The sequence below is a fragment of the Pseudophryne corroboree genome, chromosome 6 (assembly GCF_028390025.1).
Source record: "Pseudophryne corroboree isolate aPseCor3 chromosome 6, aPseCor3.hap2, whole genome shotgun sequence".
NCBI classification, from domain to species: domain Eukaryota; kingdom Metazoa; phylum Chordata; class Amphibia; order Anura; family Myobatrachidae; genus Pseudophryne; species Pseudophryne corroboree.
In genome coordinates, this window is record NC_086449.1 from 62,958,911 (window position 1) to 62,971,477 (window position 12,567).

At 40.0% G+C, this 12,567-nt stretch overlaps 1 protein-coding gene and 1 pseudogene across 1 annotated transcript in view; one reads left to right on the forward strand and one right to left on the reverse strand.

Moving 5' to 3' along the window:
* The first annotated feature begins 554 nt into the window (after positions 1-554).
* The window catches only part of LOC134934250 (zinc finger protein 84-like), a 42,509-nt gene continuing 30,496 nt past the window's right edge, over positions 555-12,567 (forward strand). Inside the window, exons 1-2 of the mRNA XM_063929727.1 lie at positions 555-1,046; positions 10,449-10,465. Of these exons, the coding sequence (XP_063785797.1) occupies positions 555-1,046; positions 10,449-10,465 (509 nt within the window). The remainder of the gene's footprint in view (positions 1,047-10,448; positions 10,466-12,567) is intronic.
* LOC134937661 (5S ribosomal RNA) lies at positions 8,896-9,013 on the reverse strand (annotated as a pseudogene).

Genomic DNA, 12,567 nt, shown 5'->3' on the forward strand with positions numbered 1-12,567 from the left:
CTGTGCGTCGTCTGACATCTGGAAATGAGGATATAGCAATTTGGTAAAATACACAAATATAAAAATGACAAACGGCAAATGACTGGATCATGGGCCCTATTCAGTATGGATCATTTCTGATATGCGATCGCATCGCTGGCGGCCATTTGCATACTGGGCTTCCTTGCCCTGTCCTAGGCAGCCCCCAGCATGTGATCACAAGCAGTTGCAGTTTTGCCAATTTAGCATAACTGCAACTGAAGCTGAATCAGGTCCCATGTTTGTTAGTCTACAGAAATATATATTATGTTCCAAACAAAAAACTATTACTGTAAAAGTAGAATTACCCCAGTAACCTTTATGCTTTTTCATATAAACTTTTTTTCTTACAGGACAAATGTGCACGATTTCCGCTGAGAATATTGCTATACATTGTGGAAAGGAACATTGATAGCTAATCAAGACAACTACAGGCATCATTTCTTCTTATACCTTTGGAGAATTTACTAAAGTGATTTTAACTTTCTGATAAGCAGAAACTTTCAGCAGCTAATTTGTTTCTCATCTAATACATGATGAGTCTCACAGGAGAGAAACCACATCTGTGCTCTGAGTGTGACAAATGCTTTACATATAAATCACAGCTTCTCATACATCAGAGGAATCATACAGGAGAGAAACCATTTATCTGTTCTGAGTGCAGCAAAAGTTTTCCCCAAAAGTCATCTCTTGTTATGCATCAGAGGAGTCACACAGGAGAGAAACCATATACATGTTCAGAATGCAGCCAATGTTTTCTCTGCAAGTCAAATCTTGTGCAACATCAGAGGCTTCACACAGGAGAGAAACCATTTACATGTTCTGAATGCCGCCAATGTTTTCTCTGCAAGTCACATCTTGTGGCACATCAGAGTATTCACACTGGAGAGAAACCATTTACATGTTCTGAATGCAGCAAATGTTTTTCCCGAAAATCATCTCTTGTTATACATCAGAGGATTCACACAGGAGAGAAACCATTTACATGTTCTGAATGCAGCAAGTGTTTTCTATGTAAGTCAAGTCTTGTTAGACATCAGATTAAGAAGCATATAAATGTCTGAGGACCTAATTCAGCTTTGTACATAAACCCTGTGGTTTATAGACAAATCTGATGTTTGGGAGTCTGCACATGCACAAGACCTGTTCTATGTATGTGCAGATTGGGTCATGTGATATATCTCGCAGCCCCCTGGCACCACAGCAGGATGACATGCTGTGGAATTTAGGGGGCAGCAACTGGCACTGTTTTTACAATGGGGGTGGTTTAGGGTTTGCTTCTTTGGATGCAGACTTCATGGACCTGGGTTTCCGCATTCTACGGCCAGTCTGAGGAGGCTTCAGATTAGACAGACAGACCATGGTATGCAAACATTGTGAGTCTTGACCAGTGATTACAATTGACATAGTAACATAGTAGATAAGGTTGAAAAAAAACAAAATGTCCATCGAGTTCAACCTGTATTATAATTCTTACACTACTCAGTTTATAACTTGTTAACTATAATGACCCAGATTAAATTATGTTTATAGTTCTAAATAACAGCTATAGTTCATGCTTTTACTAACATTCTCTTCCTTTAAATGCTATATCCTTGGATATTTTGTTCATCTAGCAATTCATCTAATCCATTTTTAAACATATTAACTGAGTCCGCCATTACTACTTTCTCTGGCAGAGAATTCCAAATGTTTACTGCCCTTACTGTGAAGGAACATTTCTCTCCTCCAAACTCAGAGAGTGCCCACATGTACTGTGTAGAGCCTTTTTGATAAACAAATCACCTGATAGATCCTGGTATTGTCCCTTTATATACCTGTACATTTTAATTATGTCTCTTCTTAGATGCCTCTTTTTTCGAGTGTAAACATATCTAACCTAGTAAGCCTTTCCTCATAGTCCAGTGCCTCTAACCCCTTGATTAGAATGATGGCTCGCCTCTGAAGCCTTTGTAGTTCCAAGATATCTTTTTTATAGTGCACTGCCGAGAACTGTACACAATATTCAAGATGTGGCCGTACCAATGATTTGTATAGTGGCAGGATTACACTCACATCCCTTGTCTCCATTCCCTGTTTTATGCATCCTAATACCTTATTTGCCTTTGTTGCTGCACTTTGACATTGGGATTGGCTACTAAGTCTATTATCAATGAGCACCCCCAAATATTTCTCCACTACTATCTCCCCTACAATTTCCCCATTTATTTTATAGGCTGCCCGATTGTTCGTAGTCCCAAGGTGCATAACTTTACATTTTTCTATATTGAACCTGATACATCACCTCAGATACAGCACTGGGATCTTGCAGATGCATGCAGGAGGTGTCTATCTCTTACAGATGCCTCCTGCTGTGTTTCAATGTTATTTGTACAGAATTGCACATCCACTTCCCTGCGGCTGAATAATTCCTTACACATCTGAATCAGCCACTGAAAGCAGCAAGTGTTTTACTGGAAATATAACGTGTATTAATCACATGAGTAGTAATTCTGAGGGCCTGAATGTAGCATGTGTTTCATAAGTAAGTTACCTTGTAGCACTGCAATATGGTTACAATAGGAAATGTTTCTCTTTTTGAATGTGAGAAGTGTTTTATATAAACCAGTCTTGTTACAGACCGGGGAGGAGAAACATCTGTCGCTGATCATGTGTACCAGTGCAATGTAATAAACAATTTGTATAATAAAACTCCCTAAATAGCCTGAAATGATTATTTATTTGTGAATATAATTTGTCACTATCATGGTATAAGGGGTAGTACTACTGATACCTAATACACTGGTATACAACACACAGGAGAGAGAATAGCAGTTATCTTGGTGTAGTGCATTGGTTTAAAAAAATGTTTTCTCATTTTCATAAAAGGAAATTCATCCATGTTAAATGATATCAGTAAACTATTAGAACATGCTGTAAAATGTATTAAGGAAACTGACAGATAGGTATGAAAATGTTATACAAATAAAAGAATGGAGCTGGGGCAAGTGGTGCAATAATTTGCATTGTATACCCAATAATTCTTAGCCAGTTAAGATGGATACATACTATAATACCCCTATTCCACAGATGCTAAAACTGTGGTTATTGCCGTGATAATCCGGGAGTGGCTCAGTAAGAAAGGGTTAACACAGGTCATGTGACTCGGGAATCCAACCTGTCTAGCTCACAGGGTTGGTCCTGGGAAGGACCCAGGTCACAGTGCAGAGTAAACGGGTAAGTCTGATCAGTGCCATTTAACTTCTCTCCAATATGACAGTTTTTCCTACCCTTAACCACAGCACCAATTTGTATAACTTCCTCAATGTGTATAAATGAAAGTTTGTGGATTTTTAATGCATTTACAGATAACAGACAATTGCACACAGTGACCATGCAGGGCAGCTTCACCCAAGTTGATTCTGTTAAAAATGAAACACTTTGCAGAACACAATAATTCAAATATTGTACAGATGGTCAAATGAAAATATGTTACCAAATAAACAATGTTGTTGTAAAAGAACAATGCTACTTCATATTGATACCTGCTGTGAAGACAGGCCAGTCCCAACCTGCAAGTGCCACCTTTCAGGAAACCCACAAAACATTACTGCACAGAAGATATGCACTCGGAGGTCAGAAGTCACATACCCTGGTAAGTTATCAGAGGATGGAACATTATGCACCCATGGTCAGAGGTCACATGTGCTAAAGATTGCCTGGAATAACAGACAATGGTATGTGGCAGCAGATTGCTAAGGTCTACAGTGTTCCATGTTCTTTGCACCCTGCTGCCAGAGCTTACAGATGTCTGTGGAAGTTCCCAGATGTCTTTATCAGTAGCCAGAATAGCAGAGTATGTCTGCTGTCCCAGAGCCAGGAAGTAAATGGGAGAAAGTAGGCATAGACTTGCAGTAAGTGTCCACTTGAGGAACATGTTTGGGAACCTGTGGCTTTGTCAGTTAATATTTCACATTTATATTGTCAAATTGTGGCAAGTAGTCCGGATTTTTGCACTACACACTTTGTCCTTAGCTACATCAAAACACTAAACCTAAATTTCTAGAACCTTTCTTCAACTAAAAGTAGATTAAGACTGAAGGCCTGTAGACACTAGTCGATATAGTAAATTATGTCGCTCATTTTGACCCTTCCTGAGCGATATCTTTTACTATATTGCCCAGAGTGTACACAGCGATGTGTGGCCCTGCGCCTCATTAATGAGGCTCGCTGTCGCCTGGCCAAAGCATCTCAATTTGGACTTAACACCCAAATTTGCATACACGGCCCGGCCGCGGCATAATGTCACTGTGAAAGATTGATAGCAATATTGCTCAGTGTGTATGTCCATTTGGCTGGCCCTGGCTGGGAGAGGGACACTAAGCAATGTCACTCATGGAGCACATTAACTAGTGTGTACCGACTTTAAGATTGAGACTAAAGGTGCGTACACATGGTGCGAGGCAGGCTAACGGACAATACTGACTATATTGTGCATGTATTCAGTATTGGGCCTGCCTGTACCCACTATATTTTATTGTGATGCTGACACCGCGAGAACACGAATCTGCTTTACAAGCTTATACACACCATGCGATATGCACTATGTTTCCATGCACTATACAGTCCATATCGCATGGAAATTTGCACCGTGTGTATGCACCTTAAAATATATATATATATATATATATATATATATATAAAACCTTACAGAATGACCCGGCACTCCAGCGGCCCCCTCCGCATCTGTAAATCTGCTACCGGTGCCCTCCTCGTAGAGGCAATCCTCTGAGATATATGGCGTGTAATGAGGCGGCACTCCGGAGACTTTTTATGTTGTTTTATTATAGTGTCTACGTTTCGGGGACGCAGCCCCTTCATCAGGATAAATGTGTACAATAAACATATAGTGCTTAAATACCTTTGTGAATTCTGTAACACCCGCCGCCTCCAACCGCGTCGCCCGGTTTCCGGTCGCGTCCTCCCGTTCCTGCCGGAAGTGACGTCATGCTGGCCCGTCCAGCGTATGCATTGTGGCTGAGGAAGAGAAACCATGGATACATGTAAACAATATGTCTGCCTCCATAGATCACTATACTGAAATGCAATTATACAAATCTTAAGGCAGCAAATACAGTGCACAAAAACATTAATTAAGACGATCTGATATACTCAAAAACATACATTAATATCAATCAGAATTAATCAGAGTGAAAATTGTGAAGACAAAAAAGCTAAAACAATGCTGCCTGATTAGACCAACCTGGCCTGTGCTATAAATAAAATAAAATTCCTTTCGCTGACAATTACTACCATCAATGTTAGGGTGCCCTACTTGATACCAGAGTTTTAATTAACTATTAATACCATCATCATACAATATATCTACTATACCCCACAATTTAACAGGCAACATACCCTCTTAATGGCCTGCCTTATTTTTCATAAAAAACACCTTAGGTTAAGAGCTTCATTTAGCCCTTTTGGGACAAGTGTATTTAATACATGTATCCAGCGTGAATCTAGTTGTAACAGTTTTTTTAGATCTGTCCCCACCCCTTAGGGATTTGGGGACCTGATCAATGATTTTGTACCGCAATGTGGCCATGTTATGTGGCTTTTTAGCAAAATGACGGGCAACTGGTTGATCACTATCCCCTATTTTTATGGCTTTGCGAATGGCATATCTGTGTTGCGCCATTCTGATCTCAAAAGTGCAGTCCGTCTTGCCTACATATGATAGGCCACAAGGGCATGTCAATAGATAAACCACAAATTTCGATTCACATGACAAAAAATGTTTGATAGTATATGATTTCCCCGTGTGAGGATGCAAGAATTTTGTGCCCGGTGTCATGTAGCTGCATGTGGTGCACCCACTGCACCAATAGCACCCTGCTTTTTTGCTTAGAAAATGTTCTTTTGGGGTATTAAGCTGAGATATGTCAGTTTTTACGACAATGTCTCGTATACTACAATTTCTGGAATAACTCGGCAGTAATTTAGATTGAAACACATCACCTAACCCTTTATCCATAGCCACTATGGGCCAGATTTGTTTAGTCCTCTTGGTTAACTGATGACTACTGGTATTGAATCTAGTGACCCAGGGGAAACTTCCCTGTAACTGTTTTTGAGGTTTTGGTTCTAATAATTGTTCTCTTGAACAATTTAGGGCTTTCTTCCTTGCTGCTTTCAACAGTTTAATGGGATAGCCCTGCTCCAGAAATTTTAATGTCATGTTATGTCATGCTTGATCTTTTTCCTGTGGTTTAGAAGTAATGCGGCACACTCTCAAGAATTGAGAGAACGGTAAACTGCGGACTGTGGATTTAGAATGAGAGCTGTCATATTTCAACACATTGTATCTGTCTGTGGGTTTCACAAACAGCGACGTGTTGATCATTCTATTCTCAATGGTAATACAGACATATAGAAAATTGATGGTTTTAGCACCAATTGTCACAGTCAATTTAATTGGACTATCTGATGCGTTGTGCGTCTGCACTAATGTTTCTAAGTCAGACTGATTGCCTTTCCAAAAGATAAGGATGGCATCTATATATCAACAATACAGACTCATCCTATCTGAAATGACCCTGTTTTGTAAGAATAAGTCACACTCCACCTCCCACATATATGAGTTGGCAAAGGATGGCGCCACCGCCGATCCCATTGCGCATCCCGTGCGCTGCAAATAAAATGTTTTATCATATAAGAAATAGTTGTGGGTTAAGGAAAATTCTAACAATGCTAGAAAAAAATACACTTGCCCCAAAAGGGCTAAATGAAGCTCTTAACCTAAAGTGTTTTTTATGAAAAATAAGGCAGGCCATTAAGAGGGTATGTTGCCCGTTAAATTGTGGGTTATAGTAGATATATTGTATGATGATGGTATTAATAGTTAATTAAACCTCTGGTATCAAGTAGGACACCCTAACATTGATGGTAGTAATTGTCAGCGAAAGGAATTTAATTTTATTTATAGTACAGGCAAGATTGGTCTAATCACACATATATGGCAGCATTGTTTTAGCTTTTTTGTCTTCACAATTTTCACTCTGATTAATTCTGATTGATATTAATGTATGTTTTTGAGTATATCAGATCGTCATAATTAATGTTTCTGTGCACTGTATTTGCTGCCTTAAGATTTTTTATAATTGCATTTCAGTATAGTGATCTATGGAGGCAGACATATTGTTTACATGTCTCCATGGTTTCTCTTCCTCAGCCACAACGCGTACGCTGGACGGGCCAGCGTGACGTCACTTTCGGCGGGAGCGGGAGGACGCGACTGGAAACCGGGCGACGCGGTTGGAGGCGGCGGGTGTTACAGAATTCACAAAGGTATTTAACCACTATATGTTTATTGTACACATTTATCCTGACGAAGGGGCTGCATCCCCGAAACGTAGACACTATAATAAAACAACATAAAAAGTCTCCAGAGTGCCGCCTCATTACACACCATATATATATATATATATATATATCCAACATATGCCAGCATTCAGTATAGAAAACACAGCATGTCCCGGTGCTCAGTTCATATATACAGACACACAGTAATCACAGGAATGGCACTCTGAGATGAACATCTGATGCAAAAACTGGGTGTATTGGAGTAGAACCCCCTTTGTCATGCCAACACCACAAAGTACAAATGTACAGAGCAAATACACTTAGCTTTAGCTAATATATATTTTTACATTTTAATGTTGGTTATTATATTGTTTTTTTTATAATGTATGCTCCCCCTACAGGCAATCCTGGGATATTCCTTGTGTGGCATCGCTGGTGACTGCGGGATCCACTTCAATAGGTGAGGCTTATTGGAAGTTCCAGGAAGTATCCGTGGGATGGTTTGGAATGCATACGGACAGTTGCCAGGTAGCGGTGGAATGCAATACCCAGAAGTGCATCAGCTAGGCTCTTTATATGGATACAAACAAACAACAGTGACAAAAGAGCACCCCCTAGTGCAATAATGGAGAACTTCCACAGTGAATTCAAGCAAATAGAAGGATGCACATGTACAGTACCATGAATTGAGGCAAAAAGTTATACTTTGTTTGCCCAATATAGCTTTTTCTATATTCACAGTAGATTCTGGTTTCTGGAAACCATACTCTCAGTGATATCAGTAGTATGCAATGTGCAAAAATAGAATAACGTTAAGAGATATTTAAAACACAATTTATTAAGTGTATATACAAACATACATTTAAGTTTAAAATAGAAAGCTTGGGGCCTTACTGAGGTTTTAGGAAAATGGTTGGTTGAGTCAGCACAGGATCACTCAATATGTACAGTTGATATCCAAAAATTATATTATTAACGCTATAGCTCTAAAATAAACCAATATATGGCCATATACCCAATAAGCAATTAGGGTTCGGCACTGGGTTGGCGGTGCTCCCAGAAAATAGTTCAGTAAACTACTTGAGAAAATTGGGGGAATGGTTACCGTTTAGTACCGGAACCAAAAGAAAGAAGAAAGACTACGTGTCTCTTCTGGGGCACACTTGTGATTATGAATTGCAAAAAATGTGTAATGTTATTAGATTAAAATATAACTTTTATTTATGTGCCTCCTAAAATAATAGCTGAGAGGCGACAAAGAATAATAAAAGACAATATATAACAAAATCTAAATAAACATCAAAAAGTATCAGTATTGGAAATACTGGCGTTGTGGCTCATTGAGCAAAAATATGTCTTATGGTGAGGATTGATCTCATCTTCCTGAATTGTTGCAATATAAGCTATAATAGAAATATAACAGGAAGAAAGAAAGTACTCCGGGCTCTAACCAATTCACTAATGAAGTACTAGCTGGGGGAAATATGTAGTGATGCTTGGTTCTGGGTCCTATGTCCTTTGTTTGGATAAAAATACCCGCGGTACCAGGTATTCTCTGGTGGTTCCCCACCCAGGTACTGACCTGGTCCACAGTGCTTGGCTTCCAAGATCAGACGAGGTTGGGCATACTCAGTGTGGTTTGACCGCAGGTAAGTACATCGTACCTTGTGACACCAGGAAACATGCGTTGTCTGATCTGAATCCCACGGCGACCAGTGAACAAGCTCTCCTGAGCGAAACGCGCATCATTTCCGGTTCCGGTGTTCCGAACTTCCGGTCAGTAGAACCGCGGATAAGTATATAGCACTTTGCAGAGCAATAGGAAAAGCAGCACCAATAATCTGCTTCACCAGCAAACCAGTGACTCTGTCATTAACAGAATAACTTTCTTGTAATTTTTCAATCAACATGGGATTTCTGGAACTCCCTCTCATCCTGTTTAACAACCTAAAATGGGCAGAAATCCGTCTTCCAGCATTGTCTGCATTATTAGTTCCGGGAGTCCTAAACTGGGAAGCGGACTGTCTCAGTCGACACACCATTCAGGCAAGCGAATGGGCTCTACACGCAGAAGTCTTTCAGACTCTGGTAGACAAGTGGGGTTTACCAGAGATAGATCTCATGGCATCCCATCTGAACAACAAAGTACCAGCATACAGGTCAAGAACAAAGGATCCTGGAGTGATCTTTGTGGACGCCCTGTCATTGGAATGGGACTTTCATCTGGCTTATGTGTTTCCTCTGATCATCCTACTACCCAGGGTGGTGAGGAAAATAAAACAAGCAAACAGTGCCGTGATTCTAATAGCTCCGGATTGGCCCAGAAGGCATTGGTACATAGATCTGAAGAGGATGTCGATGGATGCTCCAATTCTGCTCTCTCAACGTCTAGATATACTGATGCAGGGTCCTTGTTATCGCAGACATCTGCATCGGCTGTCTTAGATGGCGTGGCTATTGAAACCTCTCTCCTGAAGTCTAGAGGATTCTCACAACAGGTAATTCAAACTATGCTCAGAACAAGGAAACCTTCCTCAGCTCGCATTTATCACCGAATATGGCAGGCCTATATTAATTGGTGCAGTGAAAGAAGGTAGGGCCCAAAATCTTTCAGAGTATCTAGGGTCTAAGGTTTCCTTCAGGCAGGAATGGAAAAGGGTTTGAAAGTGGCATCCTTGAGAGTTCAAGTATCAGCATTAACTGTATGGTTTCAAAAGAAAATTGCAAATTTACAGGATGTGCGTACTTTTTTCCAGGGAATGCTGCACATTCGACCTCCTTTTGTTCCTCCTGCAGAGCCTTGGAAGTCTGGTTCTCAAAGCCCTTCAAGTTGCTCCATTTGAACCACTTAATAAAGTGGATCTTAAATGGTTGACAGCTAAAGTTCTCTTTCTACTGACTATGGCATCAGCTAGAAGAGTGTCAGATTTAGGAGCGCTGTCATATAAATCTACTTTTCTGATTTTTTTATCAAGATAAAGCAGTTCTCAGAACTAGGTCTGGTTATCTTCCTAAGGTGGTATCTAAATTTCATCTTAATGAAGAGATTGTAGTCCCGGCTTTTCAAGTATCGGGACTTTCTGCAGGAGAAGCATCGCTGGACGTAGTCCGCGCATTAAGAATCTATGTAGATCGTACCAGTGCCATCAGAAAAACCAATTCTCTCTTCATTCTCTATGGATTTCACAGGCAAGATGGCTTCGAATGATGATTTCAGAAGCATATTTTGAGCTGATCTCCCTGTTCCAGCTAATGTCTCTGCTCACTCTACTCGTAAGGTAGGTCCTTCGTGGGCAGCACAACATGGTGCTTCAGCAGAACAGATTTGTAAGGCAGCCCCATGGTCTTCCATTAACACATTCATTAGACATTATGCCTTGGATACTTTTGCCTCTCATGATGCTGAATTCGGGCGTAAGGTTCTCCTGTCCAATCAGGAGCATCCCCACCACTAGAAATTGCTTTGGGAAATCCCATTGTTATCCTCTGGATAACCTGTGGACCCTGCTGGAAAAATATACGTTATGGTAAGAACTTACCATTGATAACGGTATTTCTCCTATGTCCACAGGTTCCACGGGGATCCCACCCTGACGCACCTGATTTGAGGCTCTTCATACTCACTAAACCTCTTCCCTCTTGTATGGAAGGGTGTGCATGTGTGTTCTTCTCTACATAATGCTCCTGTCTAAATGCTTTGGAATCCAACTGATTTGCCTGAGCCAGTGGGTGGGGATATATGGATGAGCCCGTTGACGCCTGGGAGGACTGAAAGCTTGTGATCGTTTGGTGCCAATCCGCTGTCACATAATATCCCATTGTTATCCTGTGGAACCTGTGGACAGAGGAGAAATACCGTTATCAATGGTAAGTTCTTAACATAATGTATATTTTTATTATTGGACACTATGAAGATATGACAAGCGTGTTTTTTTATAATACTGTGTAATTTAAATTTGAACATCATTATCTTTGGTTTATTTCTTCAGTAAATACACATTTTAGAAAATAAAATTGCATCAACGTTTGTTAAAGTGTGTATTGTATGTACTTTGTCACCAAACCAAAAGCAAAATCCACATAATTGGGCCATGTGCTTAGCTCACATTTCCAACCAGCCTAATGTTTAAGCACTAATAGTATCACACAAAAAACACATACATTAACACACAACACTACAAATACCAATTAAGTTTATACAGAATGTGGAGTGTAAAATAATTAATGTAGGCAGAAACAAAACAGTATGATGTGTTCAAGTCCACAAACACTTTTACACCCCCAAAAAACCTATTACATCCCCAAAAAATGAATGAAAAAAATATTTAATAAACAAATATTAGCACTAAATGGTAAACATATTGTCCTCAAACCAAAAAAGAGTACTTTTGTCACATGGCAAGTAAAGTGAACATCACCACCAAATAACGACAAGCACCTGAAAAACACCAAAAACACACTCAATCCACAAAAAGACACCATCAGCTAATTTTTAATGCAAGACAAACATTTGACGTTTGCAGACAAATTTACAATACAAAGAGTAAGTGGCTCTGCCTCATGAGCCACACAAAAAAGTCTACAGTATGAAAACAGAGCCAATCAACATAAACAAGCAAATGCAGTAATGTTATTATGAGTTTCAACACAAAAATTAAATATGCACACTCCAATCGGTGTGCAAAGAAAACCACAACAACTAAACAGAAATGCATAAAGTTACTTACACAAACAAATACAGTAAATAGAAGATGTTATGTTTTTAACAGTTACAAATGCACAAAGAAATGCCAAAATATATTTAAAAAAATAACTCACCATCCTGCCTGGTCTGATCCGAATCCTGGACATAAGTAGCCCTGACAAATTCAAGAGGAATTAGGCTCCTCATGGGCTCCTCGTTCTCAAGATATTTGGTGATAAAGGAATGTCCCCCACCTGTCTGTCAAGCAGACTTCACCTCCTTGGCCATTTTCACCTTCACACGCCGCGTTATATCATAAAAGCGTTTGCGGCACGTGTCCTCTGTTCGCTGCCAACACCCTCAATGTTGACAGCCACAACCACTTTGCCCCACAAGACACTCTTCTTGCGTGATGTGACCTTTGCTGACTCATGCCCAAACAGCTGATGATGATATTTCATCAGCTCACGCACCAAAGCCACATTCTCTGCATAACCAAATTTAACATTGCGGCCAGTCTT